The sequence below is a fragment of the Triticum aestivum genome, chromosome 1B, assembly GCF_018294505.1.
Source record: "Triticum aestivum cultivar Chinese Spring chromosome 1B, IWGSC CS RefSeq v2.1, whole genome shotgun sequence".
NCBI lineage: Eukaryota > Viridiplantae > Streptophyta > Magnoliopsida > Poales > Poaceae > Triticum > Triticum aestivum.
Genome location: NC_057795.1, coordinates 317,218,592 through 317,239,579, shown reverse-complemented (window position 1 = coordinate 317,239,579; position 20,988 = coordinate 317,218,592). Strand labels below are relative to the sequence as shown.

At 47.3% G+C, this 20,988-nt stretch overlaps 1 protein-coding gene across 2 annotated transcripts; it reads right to left on the bottom strand.

The window, feature by feature from the left end:
* Window positions 1-471: 471 nt before the first annotated feature.
* Window positions 472-5,210, bottom strand: LOC123121554 (auxin response factor 22). Of its 2 annotated transcripts, none has more exons than XM_044541559.1 (4): window positions 4,857-5,210; window positions 3,570-4,724; window positions 1,008-1,894; window positions 472-879 (listed from the first exon to the last, which is right to left on the bottom strand). In XM_044541559.1, exons 2-4 carry the CDS (start codon window positions 4,668-4,670, stop codon window positions 783-785), a joined length of 2,085 nt encoding a protein of 694 aa, XP_044397494.1. In that variant the 5' UTR covers window positions 4,671-4,724; window positions 4,857-5,210; the 3' UTR covers window positions 472-782. The 2 variants fall into 2 exon arrangements, with proteins under 2 accessions (XP_044397494.1, XP_044397503.1); XM_044541568.1 differs by having other exon boundaries at window positions 3,579-4,724; window positions 4,857-5,204.
* Window positions 5,211-20,988: the final 15,778 nt, after the last annotated feature.

Below are 20,988 nucleotides of genomic sequence, written 5' to 3'. Positions count from 1 at the left end.
CCCGGTAGGCATGTCCAGCCTAGTCGAGTCGAGTGTGGCCGCCTTCCTCTTCCTCCTCGCGCCGTTTTTCTCGCGTCACGGCTCCGACCGAGGTTCGGCTCGGCCAAACTACCCGCCCAAAACAAAACAAAACAAAACAAACAGGGTCGTGTCTCTCTCACGGAAAGATAGCTACGTCGGAACGCGCATGACAACCCCGTGCGGCGATGGATGGGTCACGCCTATAGCGTCTACGCCACCCTAGCCTCCCTCTCGTAGTCTCGTACCACCACCATCGCAAGTTGTTCATCAAGCCCGGGAAGACCTTTTCGCTTTCCAGGAAAAGAACACAACAATCCAGAAAAGACACAACAATGACCAAGAAACAACACGTCCCAAGGTAAGAAAAAACACCAAGAAATTCTCATCAAACCCTCAGACATTTCATCTACCCAGGCAGCGCCAGCTTTAATTAATTTCCAAAGACCCAACTGAAAACTTAACTTTATTCCAAGCAAAGCAAAACCGTCCAAGAGTTCGTTGAGAAGCACACTTCCAACTCAGCCGCCGGATGACCAGCCCTTAACTTGGGCGATCAACAGCGCTGAACAAGCAGCTAACAGACAAATACAGTGAGTACATATTAAAAAGCAATCCACAAGATTGTAGTACTAACGATGACGCAGTTCCGCTTGACAGCACGGGTAAACAAACCGCTAATAAAACGCATGCATATGGAGAGTAGTCCTTCACTCTAGGTTTAATATTTCTCAATGGAACTCATGCTGGAGCTCATCAAGATATCACACCCGCTGAACCATGCATTCGATGAGAGGTTTCGCCAGCCCTCCCTTTTCGCCGCTTATTATCGTCAGCCTCCGTGCCACTTTCATGAAGTCACTGTTGCATGAACAGAATGAATTAGATATATATCACTACAGCATTACTGCAATATTGGAAGATGAAGAAGAAGATACTATCGCACAACGAGTTAAAGAATACTGTGCATACTATAAGGGACTTCTCACCTGAATGGTAATCCTCCAGTGTGCATGACGGCACCAGCTGTGTCACGGTAACGAAGATGGCTTATGATTTCTTCCTTCTCGATCCCAAACATGTCAGCCAGACGGCCATACAACTCGTCATATGAACCAAAGACAGACAAGTCGATGGTGCGACCAACATCCTCCGATTCCATAAATACCTTGCAGTGCCCAGCTTCCAGTCCGAGGTCGGAAGCCTCATGACCTTGCGATGAGAATCCAATGCAGATTGATGAACCAGAACCATCAGACGTATTTCCTGCCTTCAGCCCAGTACTGATAGGTGAACTATTTCCAGTAGCCCCAGAGGAGAGTGTTTCCCTTGATCCACTTGAAGTCATCTGCTGCTCCGTAAGAATAGCCTTTCCAAACAACATTATATGTGGGGTCTTTCTGTCAACAGATTTTTCTGTGCTCTGTGGTGTACCGATTGTCAACAAGCAAGAGACGCTGTCGTGGGCTGGTGCGCTGCTGAGCACAAAGCCCTTAGGTATCCGGGAAGACGGGGTTAGAGCGTCAAGCCGGTTAAAACCGCCGCCGTGGAACAGACCAAGGTGCAGCTTATTAAGCTGATGGTCTGTTAATGGTAAACCAAATTGAGCATGCCTGGCTCCCTGTATGCCTGCGGGAGAGTTGTTGTCCGAGTAACAGCATAGGGGGCTGTTGCTAGGACCAAGTGGGTTCCCATGGAAAATTGGATTAAACAGATGACCATCCAATGGAAAATCAGGATGTTGGGGAACCCGTAACTTCTTTCGTGGTGGAGAAAATGGTCCCAAATGGATTGGTGGAATGCTTGATACAAGTTCCACAAGCCATGGGCTCACGCATTTCACATTCTGTAACAAGTCTGGCTCATCCCATGTGACCTGCAAGGATTTTGCAACCATGAAACATGTTAATAAAGAGATTTACTGTGATCGACTAAACAAAAAGTACCCTGGTGCTTGTAGAACTAAAATGCGCAAAGTATCACAACACCAACTAAAATTGATGGCTCATTTTCGTATTAAATCTGATATATAACTGATGATAATGATGGAAACATAAACCTCTAATATCTCACTATTACTAGTAAGACACCCTTCACTATCCTACGTAGGTGGATAACATAAACGTCGAGATAAGATTCCATGAAGTAGCAATATGCATAAACGGCCGAGAGAGCTAAAAACAATAGATACATAGAGCTAGCATGTTATGTTCAACTGCCAAATGTACCAATTTCAGTGGTTCAGCATCTGTTACCCAAGGTGCAGACAGAAACCTGATGGTTGGAGTACGGGACTGATCAGATAAGACAAATGTGCGGTAGGACTTTCAAGTAGAGGGAGGATCAAATACCTTCGGCACAAACAGTTTATACATGGATCATCGTCATACTACATGATCATATTAATTCACTACCCATATTTGAAGTTTAATAGTTGTAGTACCAACATCAGGTATTTATTACAGGAACATGCAGTATTCTACACCGAACTTTATTGCATTTGTTTATGAGGTGCCAGTAAGAATTTGGTTGTAAAAAACTTTGAAAGAACTAGCATGGAGCCCTGATAGATGGGCTTTGAAACTAACGAATGCCCAGAAACGAAGCTGTTGGCAATGAAGACTCCTATTTCAATTCTCTGCTGCCCTCTTACTATTTGTACAGGGACAACTTCCATGAGAGAAACTGAACAAATCTGACAGATGATGTAGCTTGTAGATTCTTGCACGTAAACGATTCTGCTTCTAGTGTGTACGGCATTTCATTAGATTTGTGTACAATTTTGCCCTATCCCAGGTTAATGTGATTAGACAAATAGCTTCTCATCTACATTAGTCACATCTAACCATGCTAAACGATTCTGCTTCTAGTTAGAAGTTTGCCAAGCATTCCCATGCCCTTTGGAAGCTTCACATTGGGTGCTAAAGACCGAACATCAAGCTGTGAAATTTGAGCAACTGATGGTGGCGTACTAATTCAAGAAATTAGGATATTATACTAAAATGAATACATTTTTTTAGGGGAACTAAAAGGAATACATAAGTTTAGGAGCTGCCTACTGACAAAGAAGAGAGCTACTTAGAAGAACATGCAAACTGATAATCCAAATTTGGAAACCAGCAAAGCTACTAAAGGACCACAAGCCTTTTCTTCCATAACTACTATGCAATTGTGAATTATGTACAACAGCTTTATTGATTGTTCCACTAATTCATACAAAGTCAGAAGGAATCGAAGAAGGATGTGACATTTTACTCCAGTAAATCTACGCCAGTTGTTGAACTAATTAATAGGATGATTTGTTCATATCAGGGGGTTCGGGATCATTATTATTACCAATTAGTACTATTAATTTGGCAACATTGTGCGGAAAGCTGGTCATTTTTTGCATGCTAGTAGTACCTTAAGTTCTACTACTACCATTCAAGGCATCTGAATGAGAAGTGTTGTGTAAATGGTGCGCTGCATTCACACCTTGCAGTTGCATGTCATGTAACTATGCATCTTTATTGAGAAGAAAGGATGGAGTGCAACTATGGATATCATCAGATCGGGCAAACCTGAAGAAGTCTCCATGGTGAATTCGGCCATCTGAGTGGATCGGCAACCTGAACCGAAGATATGGTCCCCATAAACCAGCTGATTCTTGAGGAATCCTCGGTCTCAAAGGCCATCTTGAACCTCATGCCAGGGCACCAGTGGATCCTCATGGCAGCCTGCATCGCCGCGGCCTTGACAACAAACTCCGGCGTGCTAGCTCTCGGGTAGTACACCACCTCAAATGGCTGGCTGTTGGCCGCAAGGGTGGCCGCCTCGACCACATGGTCGATCTTCACCTTCCCCCTGCCCTTGACGTAACCGGCGGGGCCACCATTCATCATCTTGTTCTCCTCGTCCTTGAGGAAGGCCGAGAACCCCCCATACCCTGGCGCGTTCCAGCCGGATATGCACTCCATGCCCCCGCAGGTGACCCGCTTGGCCCGGCGTATTCCGACGCAGAGCTCCCCGTGCTCGGTGCGCAGGAACACGATGGAGTCCCCCGCGACGAGCTTCTTCTGGTTCACGAAGGTGCTCCAGCCCGTGGTGAGCAAATGCCGGCGCGGCGTGCCCCTGTAGATGTGGCGGAACTTCCACACCTCCCCGTGCACGTCCTTGGCGAGCACCGTCTGCACCGGCGGGTCAGCCCTGTAGTCAAGCTTGGGGAAGATGGTCTCGGCGCAGTAGCGCGGCACCGAGAAGCCGCCGCCGTTGTTGGCGTCGGACTGCGTCAGCGTCTTGGCGAAGGAGGCCAGCTTGTCGCGCGCCTCCGCCGGGTCGCCCCCGAGCGGGCCGAGCCCCTCCGGCTCCCGGAACCCCGCCTCGCCGGGGCCGACGGGCACGAGCCGGATCTTGGCGAACACCTCGTCCGTCTCCGGATCAGCCAGGAAGCGCACCCCTGCCACGCAGCAGAGCACGAGCGCGGGAAGCGGACGCGGCCCGACCGCCGCCGCGAGCTCGGCGGCCGCGCTTGCGCCGCCGCCGTTGGCGTGCTCGGCGTGCCCCTGGGGGAAGTAGTAGACGCGCGAGCGCGCCGGCGGCATCTGCACCATGCCGCCCGCGCAGGCGTGCCACAGCTGCGGGTCCAGGCACCTCTCCTCGCCCACCTCCTTCATCTCCACCTAAAACCACCGCCTCGAAATGCGATCACTTGTTCCCGCACAGCAAACCTGGCATCAAATTGCCCTTCGTCAAATTCGCAAACCCCGAAGGAAAACCCAACTCCACACGCAATCAATCCATGGCGAGCACAGCCATGAAAAGAGCAAATCAACATCATGAAAAGCAAGAAAGGCAAGCACCTGTTTGGCCCGCGCGCATGGCCTCCAATTGGCAGATCACGAAAGCTCTGCGAGAGATGTGAACGCCCAGAGCCAGAATAAACAAAGCAGGCAAAGGGAAAAGGGAAATCTACATCAGGCGAAGCCGCCTCCCCTCCCCTCGCCCGGCCCCTGCAACTCCATCCCAAGTTCAAGAACCGCCGCGCCGGTCAAAGCAAAGCAAAACAGAATAAATATCCAATCCTTGGTGTCCGGAACCCAAAAGCCCCGATCTTTTTCCGTGTTCTTGAGGGAGGACGAGGAGGGAGCGCTGCGCTACAGCGGCACAGTGGTTTGGAATTATGGCGAGTTCTTTGGATGTCTTCCCGGCCATTAGATAGATAGAGATAGGGGAGAGGCGCTCGCTTGGCTTGGCTTGGCTGCTGCAGTGGCCGGGCGCCCCAGTGGAGCCGCGGGCCCACCGGATCGCCTGCGCTGGCTCGCACAGCCAACAGCGACGCCCACCAACCGTAGATGACTGGTGGGGCCGGGGCTCGTGGGGCCGGCGTGTCGGTGATAAAGGTGTGGGGCCATGTGGCTGCCTTTTGTGCTGTCGGTGGGCCGCGGCCTTGATGGCCCGGACTAGGAAGTAGGGAGTGGCGACAAGAGCCGAGGGTTTTCGTCTTGTTTTTAGTGTTTCTGAATCTGAAAAGAGGGGGAAATGTTTTTAAAACTCAACAAACAGATAGATTATCTCAGATCTCAACCCATTTATTTGGTCTCGCCGCTCGCTCTTGCGAAACTCGCAGCGTTTTGTTGGTTGGGGTGGGTGGGACCCGGGTGAAAAGAAAACAAAAAAGAACAGTTTTGTCACGCGTGCGATGCGACGCGATGCATGTATATATATCCTCGTCTCATCTGCTGTGAGGGAAGGGAAAGCAGGCGAGGCGACGACACATGATAGTAATAAGCTGTCGAAATTCGGTTGTTTGGGAGAGAGGAGAGGACAAGGAAGCATTTGTGCGCCGCGGCCGTAAGTTGGTGTTGGCAGCGACTGATTGCATGATCCGGAAATGGGCGAATCTTGTGCCTTGTTCGTCTCAACTCCTGTGTCCTCCCTTTCCGGCGCGGGGGCGAACCGATCGCCGGGAATTCAGAGCCAGGGCAACCGACCCACGGAACACCGATTGGGACATGTCGCGGCGCAGCGGCTGCTCTCCCTGTACCCTCTTTTGCGCCACTGCAGCTGGCCACGGACCGCATCTGCATCTGCATGGCTTCCTGCTACTTTTTTTTTTTACACTTGAAACCCAATAGGCTTGCAACTTGGTAGTATATGGTCACTGAAAGTATCTCCACCGTATGGCGTTGGTCCGGAGTCAGGCCAACCACACCACATACTACTATATCAACCAACCCGTGAACTGAAGAAGAAATGGGTTTTGTGACGTGCCAACTCTTGGTGGAGCGCCGTGAAAACGCTGTCCTTGTTTTCTCTCGTCGCCGTTGGATCCAAGAAAAGAGAGCGGGAGGAGGCGCCGTGCGCGGGGTTTGGGGCGATGGATGCCTCCGCGGCCCGAGGCCGCCCGTGCGTGCGCCACTGGCCGACCGCCCAAACAAAAGTCCTCCCCATCCCCATGATCCCATCTCCATCTCGTCTACTCCGGCCACGGCTTCGACCGAGGCGCTGCTCTGTCGATCGATCCCATCGATCGTGGCCTGCCAACGACCCCTCCACTGCTCCTGTCCTCCGCACCACTTACAAAAAAGGAATTGCGAGCATTTGAATGTCACGTCAATTTTAAGGGACGGTTGGGATTTTGAGGTGAGGAGGCGCCGCGCTGCACCACGACAGCGACCTTCCGCGAAGCACTGTTGAGCATTTTCCGTCATGTCCCGCCGAGTACTGTTGACTATACCACATCCGCGCAGTTTTTGGTACTATGCAATCAAACCACCGGATCAACCTCTGCAAAGCCGCGCCGGCCTTCCTTCACCGAACGAGTCTGCATGGTATAATAAGAGCATCTCCAGCCGCACCTTCGGAACGGCCTCCTCATGCGCTTTTTTCGCGCCGGCGCCGAAAAAACGGTCTAGTCGCGCCCCCAGGAGTCTGATGGAGCCTGATTTTCACCGGCCTGGGTCGAAATCAGCGCCGGCGGACCCAGACCGAACCCGGCACGTTGGGGGCGTCCGGGCGAGTGGTTTTGGCGCGAAGCAACCACGGGCCCGCCTACAGGGGCGGACCCAGGAAAAAAATTGAGAGGGGGCAATAATGTATGGCCATATTGATGAATTAGCAAGACAGACAGTCCTTATAAATTAAAACCTAGGTACAATCACTTCATTGTACATGAGATAACCAGATTTATTGCCAAAAGAAATAAAAACTAACAATTTGAAGCAAAATGACTTACATCTTGTTCCTAGTCACAAAAGAGAACATCGACACATTGTCTAACAATCGAACCTACAACCTGCAAGAAAAAAATTATTATCAAACAAGGGGATAATGAAAACATCGAAGGGTGCCTTTATACAAATGAAAAAGAGCTTCTAACACAATCCTTTCGTTTCATACCACGGCGATTTTCACCTCATGAAAATGTTTAACTGCCACTTCATTAGGAAAAAAACTAGCAATTCTTTTTCTAAAAGCTAATATGTTGATCCATCTTCCCAATTGTCATTGGCTTAATCTTCCTAGGATGAGGCTAATATCATTGTGTTGATTGGGATTGTAGTATGCAATCTTCTTCCGTTTTGATGGATGCACAGGAAGCTTGTTCAAATCAACAAGTTCAGACATCTTAGTGCTTGTTAGTTTGTTTATATAAAAAAACTCTCCATTAGCTTCTCAGTAACTTTAAGTGCCAAAAGAGCAGAACGTCAAATGAATTGGCAAGGTTCCAAACATAGTACACGAAGTTTAAGTGTGCTGGGAACTAGGAAAAATAGACGCCCCGAATGAAAATTTGGGTTTGTCGGTCTAGATTAAAGTTGGTACTAAAATTTTGATTTAAATGGTCTTATATTTGTTTACAGAGGAAGTACATTACATCTTATAACAAAATCATTTAAACTGATCTAGTCATCTAAATCGGTAAATTATACACATAAATTAATAATACTAAGTTTCTACAAAGGAACTGCAGACAAACAAATTTTTTTGAAAAGAAAGAACCCTAATGATCTACTATATGGCTTACTTGATGTGAATTATTCCCTCCGTTCCTAAATACTTGTCTTTCTAGAGATTTCAACAAGTGACTACATACGGCGCAAAATGAGTGAATCTACACTTTAAAATATGTCTACATATATCCGTATGTTGAGTTCATTTGAAATGTCTAGAAAGACAAGTATTTGAAAACGGAGGGAGTAGAACGCTGAAATTACACAATGGGTGATGAGGTTGTGTTGCGGCGGCGGCGGCGGCGCACAAGCGTGAGAGATGGGCGACGGCAAGTCGCTGATTGCCGGCCGCGAGCCGAGCCGGAGACTGCCTGATGCCGCGATCGCGCGATAGGCAGTTTCGGGCGGCTCCACGGGTGCCGTATCATGCGTTCGTTTTTTATATACGTGCGTGGACTAGAGGCCTGATTCATAGCGTTCGTGGCCGACGTAGTGTAGGCTGTTTCTTGGTGGTGGGCTTCTTATAGCCTTTCAACAGATTTATAATATATGGGCCTTTGAAAATAAAAAGGAAATGGGACTGAGTGGGGGCAAAGCAATGGGCCAAGTGGGGGCACACGTTGCTCGGCAGGATCAACGTAACGGACGACGGAAAATCGAGTGGGGGCAGCTGCCCCCACAACCATCAACGTGCGTCCGCCCATGCCCGCCTAGTCAGCGAGACGGGCGCTTCGTCGTCCTCATCGCTTCGGTTCCCGCGGGAATCAATGTCATGGCTGCCCGCGCTGCCGCCGACGGTCAGCCTTGCCATTGATTCCTCACGGGCGGCGCGTCACGGGGCGGCGCGGCGTCACCTCCCCTCCCGCCACGCGTACATACGGGCGCGGCTATATAAGCCGGCGCCCTCCCTCGCCTCCGCCCACAATAGCCCAGGAGGTTCGTCTCTTCGTCGTCTTCCTCCTCCTCGTCGCGATCTTCTTCCCACTCCTCCGGCTCTCCGGCGCTTCTCGGCGTCAATACCGAGCCCGCGGCGGAGACGCCGCTCGGCCGGCGACTCGCAGTGCCGGCATCGTCATCAACGAAGGCGGCCGGCGCGCCCCCTCGTCGGCTCCTCCGCGGTTTGTCAAGCCGAAGACGGAGCCCGGGCTCGCGACGGTGAAAACGGAGCCGGGGCTCCCCGCCGTGAAGACGGAGCCCGGCGAGGTGGCGCTCGACGATGATGCGGCCCTGAAATGGGCGCGCAAGGACTTCCTCAGGATGGAGAGGGAGCGACGATGCGGCCCTGAAATGGGCGCGCAAGGACTTCCTCAGGATGGAGAGGGAGCGGCAGGTCACCGCACTGCGGCGCTTCGAGCAGCGTCGCCGGGGCCGCGAAGAAGGAGGAGTCGTCTACCTCGATGACAACGACGACGACGCGCCGCCGGCACCTGTCCGCCATGGCGACGCCGGGCAGGGGTGCAGCCGGGACGGCCGCGTCAAGGAGGAGAAGACCGACGATGACGACGGCGGCGAGGACAGCGGCGACTACTCCGCGTTTAGCGATTTCTTTTTTAGATATATTTGTTATGTAAACGCGTCGAACATATAATATATGTCAAAGTTTGCCGAAATTTAGCCGTGTTTAACCGAACTTCGCAGAATGTTTTTTTTTGGAAAAATTAGACGCGCCTGAGGACGGCCCTGGGGACGGCGACTGGGGGGCAACTCGCCCTCATGCCGTTTTTTTGCGCCGGCTCGCCCCCAGGCGGCGATTTTAGGTGCCCCCTGGGGGGCCAACGGCTGGAGATGCTCTACGAGCATCTTCAATAGATAGTCTAAATTTTGGACTGAGATCTAGTGCCTTTATCAAGTGAAGTCACGCTGCAACTTTACCCTTCTAATCTCCATCCAATCTACATCCTACGGTCCCGATCGCACAAGGGGAAAGGCTCTCAACACTTAGCAATTTTCAGCATAGCAGCAAACATCAATACAGACTAGCTGCAAACAACGACGCAGTGGCACTTGAACTCAGTTTAATTTGAACAGATTGAAACCCAAAAAATAAAGAACTTCAGATACTCATGAGCAGACTATAAAACAAAATTTGGTCGGCGCGAGTCCCTTGCTCTCTCTGAAGGAAATATGCCCTAGAGGCAATAATAAAGTTATTATTTATTTCCTTATTTCATGATAAATGTTTATTATTCATGCTAGCATTGTATTAACTGGAAACATAATACATGTATGAATACATAGACAAACATAGTGTCACTGGTATGCCTCTACTTGACTAGCTCGTTTATCAAAGATAGTTATGTTTCCTAGCCATGGACAAAAGAGTTGTCATTTGATTAACGGGATCACATCATTAGGAGAATGATGTGATTGACATGACCCATTCCGTTAGCCTAGCACTTGATCGTTTAGTATATTGCTATTGCTTTCTTCATGACTTATACATGTTCTTGTAACTATGAGATTATGCAACTCCCGTTTACCGGAGAAACACTTTGGGTGCTACCAAACGTCACAACGTAACTGGGTTATTATAAAGGAGTACTGCAGGTGTCTCTAAAGGTACATGTTGGGTTGGCGTATTTCGAGATTAGGTTTTGTCACTCCGATTGTCGGAGAGGTATCTCTGGGCCCTCTCGGTAATGCACATCACTATAAGCCTTGCAAGCAATGTAGCTAATGAGCTAGTTACGGAATGATGCATTACGTAACGAGTAAAGAGACTTGCCGGTAACGAGATTGAACTAGGTATTGGATACCGATGATCGAATCTCGGGCAAGTAACATACCGATGACAAAGGGAACAACGTATGTTGTTATACGGTTTGACCGATAAAGATCTTTGTAGAATATGTAGGAGCCAATATAAGCATCCAGGTTCCGCTATTGGTTATTGACCGAGAATAGTTCTAGGTCATGTCTACATAGTTCTCGAACCCGTAGGGTCCGCACGCTTAAGGTTTCGATGACAGTTATATTATGAGTTTATGAGTTTTGATGTACTGAAGGAGTTCGGAGTCCCCGATGAGATTGGGGACATGACGAGGAGTCTCGAAATGGTCAAGACGTAAAGATCGATATATTGGACGACTATATTCGGAGTTCGGAAAGGTTCCGAGTGATTCGGGTATTTTTCGGAGTACCGGGGAGTTACGGGAATAACGGGGAAGAAGTATATGGGCCTTTTTGGGCTTTAGGGGAGAGGGAGAGGCAGGCCGCGCGCCCCCCATTGACTAGTCCGAATTGGACTAGGGGGAGGGGCGGCGCCCCCTCCTTCCTTCTCTTCCCTCTTCCCCTTCCTTGTCTCCTACTCCTACTACTTGGAAGGACTCCTAGTTGGACTAGGAAAGGGGGAATCCTACTCCCGGTGGGAGTAGGACTCCCCTAGGGCGCTCCATAGAGAGGCCGGCCCTCCCCTCCTCTACTCCTTTATATACGAGGGCAGGGGGCACCCCAGAACACACAAGTTGATCTACGGATCATTCCTTAGCCGTGTGTGGTGCCCCCCTCCGCCATATTCCACCTCGGTCATATCGTCGCGGAGTTTAGGCGAAGCCCTGCGCCGGTAGAGCATCATCATCGTCACCATGCTGTCGTGCTGACGGAACTCATCCCCGACACTTTGCTGGATCGGAGCCCGGGGATCGACATCGAGCTGAACGTGTGCTGAACTCGGAGGTGCCATACGTTCGGTACTTGGATCGGTCGGATCGTGAAGACGTACGACTACATCAACCGCGTTGTCATAACGCTTCCACTTACGGTCTACGAGGGTACGTGGACAACACTCTCCTCTCTCGTTGCTATGTCATCACCATGATCTTGCGTGTGCGTAGGAATTTTTTTGAAATTACTACGTTCCCCAAGAGTGGCATCCGAGCCTAGGTTTTATGCGTTGATGTTATATGCACGAGTAGAACACAAGTGAGTTGTGGGTGATACAAGTCATACTGCTTACCAGCATGTCATACTTTGGTTCAGCGGTATTGTTGGATGAAGCGGTCTGGACCAACATTACGCGTACGCTTACGCGAGACTGGTTTTACCGCCGTGCTTTGCACACAGGTGACTAGAGGGTGTTAGTTTCTCCAACTTTAGTTGAACCGAGTGTGGCTATGCCCGGTCCTTGCGAAGGTTAAAATAGCACCAACTTGACGAACTATCGTTGTGGTTTTGATGCGTAGGTAAGAACGGTTCTTGCTTAGCCCGTAGCAGCCACGTAAAATTTGCAACAACAAAGTAGAGGACGTCTAACTTGTTTTTGCAGGGCATGTTGTGATGTGATATGGTCAAGACGTGATGAGATATAAGTTGTTGTATGAGATGATCATGTTTTGTTGAAGTTATCGGCAACTGGCAGAAGCCCTATGGTTGTCTCTTTGTTGCATAAAGATGCAAGTGCCAAATATTTGCTTTACTTTATCGCTATGCGATAGCAATAGTTGCAAGAGCAATAGTTGGCGAGACGACCATGTGACGACACATGGATATAGATCAAGATGATGAAGATCATGGTGTCGTGCCGATGACGATAGAGATCATGACAGTGCTTTGGAGATGGAGATCAAAGGCGCAAGATGATTATGGCCATATCATGTCACATATTTTGATTGCATATGATGTTTATCTGTTATACATCTTATTCTGTTTTGTTTGACGGTAGCATTTTAAGATGATCTCTCACTAATTATCAAGAAGTGTTCTCCCTGAGTATGCACCGTTGCGAAAGTTTTTCGTGCTGAGACACCACGTGATGGTCGGGTGTGATAGGCTCTACGTTCAAATACAACGGGTGCAAAACAGTTGCACACGCGGAATACTCAGGTTAAACTTGACGAGCCTAGCATATACAGATATGGCCTCGGAACACGGAGACCAAAAGGTCGAGCGTGAATCATATAGTAGATATGATCAACATAGTGATATTCACCATTGAAAACTACTCCATCTCACGTGATGATCGGACATGGTTTAGTTGATTTGGATCACATGATCACTTAGAGGATTAGAGGGATGTCTATCTAAGTGGGAGTTCTTAAGTAATATGATTAATTGAACTTAAATTTATCATTAACTTAGTCCTGGTAGTATTTTGCAAATTATGTTGTAGATCAATAGCTCGCATTGTTGTTTTCATATGTTTATTTTGATATGTTCCTAGAGAAAATTGTGTTGAAAAATGTTAGTAGCAATGATGCGGATTCAATCCGTGATCTGAGGTTTATCCTCATTGCTGCACAGAAGAATTATGTCCTTGATGTACCGCTAGGTGACAGACCTATTGCAGGAGCAGATGCAGACGTTATGAACGTTTGGCTAGCTCAATATGATGACTACTTGATAGTTTAGTGCATGTAACATCCCAAATTTTCAATTTGGAATGTTATACATAGATCATCATTGCATATCATATTTTGTTGCATTGTTGGCTCGATCCTAGAAATTCTACGCAACTCAAGGACCCACGGAGAGAGTTGGGGATTTCGTTATTTTCATATTTGGGGTTTTTCTCAAATTTTGAAAATAGGATCATTGATTTTATTTATATTATCTTCAATTATTTCTACTACCAAAAATTCAGAGAGGGAATAAAATGACTTTCCCAAAATAAAGAAATAATGAGGATTTAATAAAAAAATCAAATAAGATTTATTTTGGAGTTTTTCGCTTTTTATTTGAATTTAGGAAAAAATGCGTGTTTTCAAAATTGCATTTAGGCCCCAAATAAATGTTCATCTAGTCCGGCTTGATTTTAGAAGCCGGGGAAAATTTATTTCGGGATTTTTGGAGTCCGTTTAGTATTTCTTTTTATTTTTCTACCGAGCATAATTTTTTTTTTAAAAACGCGCACCGACTCCGGGCCGTACCCGAGCGGGACTCCGCTCGGGGGCGCTATATAAATAGTGCCGGGACCCCGCCGCCAGCCGCCCCAGCCCGCGTCGCCCCGGCCCAAGTCAGCCCGCCGCCGGCCCACCCCGCCGCCGAAAAACCTAACCCTAGCCCGATCCCGCCGCCGCCGCCAGATCTCGCCGCCGCCGCCGCCGCCGCCGCCACCAGCGCCGCCGCCGCCGACGCTGGACCGCTGGAGCCCCGCCGGACTTCGCCGCCGCCGCCGCCGAGATTCGCCGCCGCCTCGAACCGCGTGTTGCCAGTTTTCTTAAAACCGGCCGGTTTTCTTTACGGTTTTTTTTTCGGTTTTTTAGATTCGTTTTTGTTTTAGTTTTCGGTTTTTTTCCGGTTTAGGTTAATTAGCGGACGTTCGTCCGTTAGTTCGTTTTAACGAACGCTTCCGTTAGATTCGTTTAATTAACGAACGTTCGTTCGTTAATCTGTTCGTCGTTTTTCTTTTTCTCGGATTTTCCGCGGTTATTTTCTGATCGTGATTTCTGATCCGATTTTCGTTTTAGCATAACTTTTCGCTCGTTTATCGGAATCAGGCGATTCAAGCGCCTGGAGTTTCGTCTCGAAACCCTCTTTCCGAATAATCTACTTAAACAAGTTTTTGCTTCTGTTAAATTTGACTTAGATCCAGATTAGTAAAACGAAGCTGTTTTCTTTCGCCGTTTGACTTTCGTTGCTTTATTTGATTTGATTCTTTTTGCAAACCGGAGTTCTTAAGTTGAACATTCTGGTTGGATCTTTTGTTCGAGTTTTACCTGTGCATTAGATGAGTACTTATTGTATGCTTGTTTGTTTGTCTGCGATAGAATACCCGGAGTGCGCCGCCTGTTACTTCAAGTCTCTAGGTTTCGCGGATCATCAGCAAGGCAAGTAACACTTGATCATACCTTTCTACTACCCAGTTTTTATGCATTAGATCTATCCTCAAACATTGCATGATTAGGATCTAATTAAATTGTGGGATGGGAAGTAGATTGAGGTAGTACCTATTACCTGTTTTATTATCAAACCTTTGGGAGTTACTTCTACGTTTGCTTATTATGCCATGCTATGCTAGTAGACGTGGATTGGGTGAGTGAATATCCATGATAGATGTGAGATTGTTAATTAATGGTTTATTTAAGGTGGCAACTTGAATACACATCTGGGTGGATTGAGGCACCTGTTTTCTAGCAGGACTTGCCTGTATTTCTTCGGATCGCCACCCAGGCTCAAAGGGATCATGAGATTATTCAAACTAGAAACTTACGTGTGCAGCCACAAGCCATTATGGGCTCTGGCATAGTTGACTAAGTTGTGCGAACTCTTACGGGTAGACTAGCAGATGTAGGGGAATGTAGGTGTACCGGTCTACCCACATGTAAGGTGCTAGTGCTTCCGAAAGACTATCTCTCGGTCATCCGTTTCTCAAACATCATGTAATGCGAGGAATCAAACAGAGGCGATCGAGTCTTGTGGGAAAAGTGCGCAAACCTCTGCAGAGTGTATAAACTAATCATGGTTAGCCGTGTCCTCGGTTATGGACATCTTGAGTATCTAGTACTTGATTTTCCTGTGAATCTCGTCATGTTACTTTAATTAATACTGTTGGGATTTAATGAGTACTTTTTAATTGGGATTGAGAATGCTGTCAACCATTCTCAATGTTTAACAACCACCATGATAGTTAAATAAATTTATTCCTTTGCAGTAGGGAAAAATTGGCTTTTCGCAAAAACTGTAACCATAGAGCTTTACCACCAGCCAAATATGCATGTAGTATAGCCTATCTCCATTGTTATTCTCTATGTGTTACATTGCCAGCATATTCCATGCGCTGACCCATTTTCGGGCTGCAACATTTCATGTTGCAGACTTTTCAGACGACGAGTAAGGTGCTTTTGGGTCGTGGTTCTATACTCAGTGATGCCGTTGGAGTTGATGGACTCACTTATCTTCCAAGCCTCCCGCTGTTATCGTTTTAGATGGCCTTAAGCCATATTTATTTTAGTAAGTTCTCTTTTGAGACATTCGATGTAATAAGTGTGTGATTGCTACTCTGTTATAAATCCTCCAAGTACTGTGTGGTGTCAGCATTACTGATCCAGGGATGACACTGAGCACAGAGATCAGACTGTTTGAGGTCTGGTCGCTACAAGGTGGTATCAGAGCACACGCTGACTATAGGACACGACCACTAAGCTTAAGCCCTAGATCACTACTCTTTCTTCTCATTTCTGACTCCTCATCTTTTCTATTCTTTAGGATGGCGGATGCAAGGATCAAGTTCGCGCAACCTGATGAGAATTCACCTTTTGGATGTCACTTGAAGGAAGCCGCTAGATACTTGAACATGGGAGTACCAAGCTTCACTGGAACTTTCAACGCCACTTTACCCGAAGAGGAGCGCTGGAGGATTCAAGTCTACATTCCAGGAAGGACGTTTGCACCAATCACGGAACCAATAGAGTTTACCTTTGATGCACCAACATGAAGCCTAGGAAAGAGCATGGCAGCTCACATCGCCATGGGACGAATTGGAGAAGTTTACTACAACGATCTTAAGAATACTATCTACCAGATTTGTGTGACGCCGAGATGAGAATTGGGAGGTGATCACCACCAGGAGGGACAGATCAATCGCAGCTTATATTCAGGAGTTAAATCAACACATTCGACGCCAGGAGAACCAGATGTGCGCAGATATGGAGGAGCTACAGAAGGCTATGACCAGGATTACGGAGCTAGAAGCAGAACTCAAGGCTACATGTAAAGACTATATGGAATAAATCGTCGCTCTAGTAAGACAGAACGGCGACCTTAAGGAGAAGATTGGAGTATTCATGGGAGGTTCAGCACCCCGAGGAGAAGAGGATGAACCTACCTGTCCAGATAATTATATCATCATCGACGACACTGACTCAGATCCCGACGACAGCGATGATGACTATGTTGATGAAGCTGGAGCAGATATCATGGAATGTGCATCGGAGCAGTTTTTCTAGTTGACTACCATAACAGTAGTAGAATTTTCCACCATTTAACTAGTTTTAGTCCAAGCACTTTTGTAACGATAGTTAGACCGTTGTATGCCCTTGTTTGAATTGATTGGTATGATATTGTGTGTTTTGTCTCATGTGCATATGGGTAGTGTTTTCTCACTAGACCTCATTCTATTCTTAACTCTTCCCTTTAAACCCTCAGATGCCTCCGAGACGCGACCTCGAGTTTGTTTTCCCGCCAGAGATCACTCAGTTGATTCAGCAGCAGAACACCTTGATTCAAACATTGGTACAGAACCAAGGCAACAACAACAACAACCCACCACCACCACCACTTGTTGACCATCTGGCACGTTTCTTAAGGTTGAATCCGCCGGTGTTTTCCAGTAGCACCGAGCCGATAGTAGCAGATGATTGGCTCCGTAAGATAGGGAGGGAGTTGACCACTGCAGGATGCACAGATGGAGAGAAGTTGAAGTTTGCCGCGCATCAGCTTGACGGACCCACAGCAGCATGGTGGGAGAATTTTACAACCACTTACCCTGTAGACACTGTCACATGGAATCAGTTTCAGCAAGCTTTTCGTACTGCCCATGTTTTAGAAGGAGCTATGGCCATGAAGAAGCGTGAGTTTCACAACTTACGCCAAGGAGGACGGACAGTTGGCCAGTATGTGGATGATTTTAGTAAGCTAGCACGTTATGCCCCAGATGACGTTGCTACGGATGCAGCTAAGCAGGAGAAGTTTCTAGAAGGCCTGAATGATGAGCTGAGCATGCAGTTGATGGTAGCCACTTTCAATAATTACCAGGAGTTAGTAGATCGTGCTCTTATGATTGAAGGGAAGCAGCAGCAGATTGATAATCGTAAGAGGAAGTATGCACAGGGGAAGTATAATTCTGGAGCACAGTAGAAGCCACGCTTTACCCCAAAGTCAGGAGGACATTTTCAGCATACTCATGGAGGAGGCAGCTCGCACAATCACAATGGCACAAAGAATGGGAACGGGAATGGAGGAAGCAATGGACAAAGCCACACCACCCTGTCAACACCATCCAAAGCAGACCTGAGCCATATCACCTGTTATAAGTGCCGCAAGACGGGGCATTATGCAAATGACTATCCTGAAGCCCAAAATGGAAATGGCAATGGAAGCTCAGGAAAGAAGCCGAACCCTTTCAACAGGGGGCAAGTGAACCACGTTACCTTGGAGGAGGTTGAAGCTCAGCCAGATGCAGTAATAGGTAAGTTTTTGGTTAAGGCATTTACTGCAGTTGTTCTTTTCGATACTGGTGCATCGCATTCATACATATCAAGGGGATTTGTGAATAAGTTTAGCCTGCCCACTAAGACTCTTAAGACACCCATGCTAGTAAGTTCACCGGGAGCTGAGTTTATGGTCAGTCAAGGATGCTTCCAAGTGCCGTTGAGTATAGGAAGGCATGTTTTCCCCACGGATTTGATTATATTGGAATCCCAAGGATTGGATGTAATTCTTGGTATGGATTGGCTGTCGATGTATGGAGGAAACATTGATTGCGCCAGTAAGACAATTTTGCTTATAACACCAGAAGGGATAAGGATCAAGTATGTATCACGGCATGAGCCGAGGAGAGCACATGTAAATTCCTTATCAGGAGTTATGCAGGAGGGAAGAGTTGTTTCATATGCTTCATGACAGCTTAAGCCCCATGAGTTGAATTATGCTACTCATGATTTGGAGTTAGCAGCCGTAGTGCATGCACTAAAAACGTGGAGACATTTTCTCATTGGAAATCATTGTGAGGTGTACACGGATCACAAGAGTTTGAAGTACATCTTCACGCAGAAGGAGTTAAATCTCAGGCAGAGGAGATGGTTGGAACTTATTAAGGATTATGATCTGAGATTGCATTATCACCTCGGGAAGGATAACGTTGTAGCAGACGCGTTGAGCCGCAAGAGCCATGTCAATACTCTAATGACGGGAGAAATACCCAAGGAGTTAGCCGCGGAACTTCGAGAGCTATGTTTGGAAATAGTTCCGAGAGGCTATGTTGCAGCATTGGAGATTCAGTCTACGTTGATGGATAAAATTAGAGAAGCTCAAAAGGCAGATACGGAAGTTGCCACTATTATGGAACGAATGAGCAAGGGAAAGGCTAAGGGATTTCGTGAGGATGAGTACGATACCCTACGGTTTGAGGACCGAGTTTATGTGCCCAATGACCCGGAGATCAGGAAGTTGATTCTGCAAGAGGCACATGATTCACCATATTCGATCCACCCCGGAAATACAAAGATGTATTTGGATTTGAAGGAAACATTTTGGTGGACCGGAATGAAGAAGGATATCGCAGAGTATGTAGCAGTTTGTGATGTATGTCAGAGGGTGAAGGCAGAACATCAGAAGCCAGCTGGATTGTTGCAACCATTGCCTATACCCGAATGGAAGTGGGACAAACTAGGCATGGATTTCATCACGGGATTGCCCAGGACTCGTTCAGGCTATGACTCGATTTGGGTCGTAGTCGATCATTTGACGAAGGTAGCTCATTTCATCCCAGTAAAGACTACCTATAGCAGTGCCAAATTGGCTAAGATATACATGACGAGGATTGTATGTTTGCATGGAGTTCCGAGGAGTATCGTATCAGATAGAGGGACCCAATTCACCTCGAAGTTCTGTAAGTAGTTGCACGAAACATTGGGAACCAGACTGGAGTTTAGCACAGCTTTCCACCCACAGACAGATGGACAGACCGAGAGAGTTAATCAGATTTTGGAGGATATGCTTAGAGCTTGTGTGTTGGATTATGGATCAAGTTGGGATGACAACTTGCCATACGCGGAGTTTTCTTACAACAATAGTTATCAATCTAGCTTGAAGATGGCCCCTTTCGAAGCCTTGTACGGAAGGAGGTGCAGAACCCCGTTGTTGTGGGATGAGGTTGGAGACCGCCAGTTGTTTGGACCAGATTTGATTAAGGAGTCTGAACAGAAAGTAAAGTTGATTCGCGACAGGCTCAAGGTAGCTCAGTCAAGGCAGAAGAGCTATGCAGATTCGAAACGCAAGGAGACAGAATATGAAGTCGGAGATAGAGTTTATCTTCGAGTATCTCCACTTCGAGGAGTTAAACGTTTTGGAGTTAAAGGAAAGTTAGCGCCACATTTTGTGGGGCCATACAAGGTTTTGGAACGCATGGGAGAAGTAGCATACAAGTTGGAATTACCTGAGGGATTGTTAGGAGTTCACGATGTGTTCCATGTTTCACAGTTGAAGAAGTGTCACGCAGAGATGGCTGATATACCACTGAGAGATACGGTGCCATTGGAAACGATTCAATTGAAAGAAGATCTGACCTATGAGGAGAAACCTGTTAAGATTTTGGATTATGCCAGCAGAGTTACCCGCAGCAAGGTTATCAAGTTTTGCAAAGTTCAGTGGAGCCACCACACTGAGGAGGAAGCCACCTGGGAGCGAGAGGAAGATCTGCTCAAGGACCACCCTCACCTATTTGCTAGCCAACCCGAATCTCGAGGGCGAGATTCATCTCAAGGGGGGTAGGTTTGTAACATCCCAAATTTTCAATTTGGAATGTTATACATAGATCATCATTGCATATCATATTTTGTTGCATTGTTGGCTCGATCCTAGAAATTCTACGCAACTCAAGGACCCACGGAGAGAGTTGGGGATTTCGTTATTTTCATATTTGGGGTTTTTCTCAAATTTTGAAAATAGGATCATTGATTTTATTTATTTTATCTTCAATTATTTCTACTACCAAAAATTCAGAGAGGGAATAAAATGACTTTCCTAAAATAAAGAAATAATGAGGATTTAATAAAAAAATCAAATAAGATTTATTTTGGAGTTTTTTGCTTTTTATTTGAATTTAGGAAAAAATGCGTGTTTTTAAAAATTGCATTTAGGCCCCAAATAAATGTTCATCTAGTCCGGCTTGATTTTAGAAGCCGGGGAAATTTTATTTCGGGATTTTTGGAGTTCGTTTAGTATTTCTTTTTATTTTTCTACCGAGCGTAATTATTTAAAAAAAACGCGCACCGACTCCGGGCCGTACCCGAGCGGGACTCCGCTCGGGGGCGCTATATAAATAGCGCCGGGACCCTGCAGCCAGCCGCCCCAGCCCGCGCCCCCCCCGGCCCACCCCGCCGCC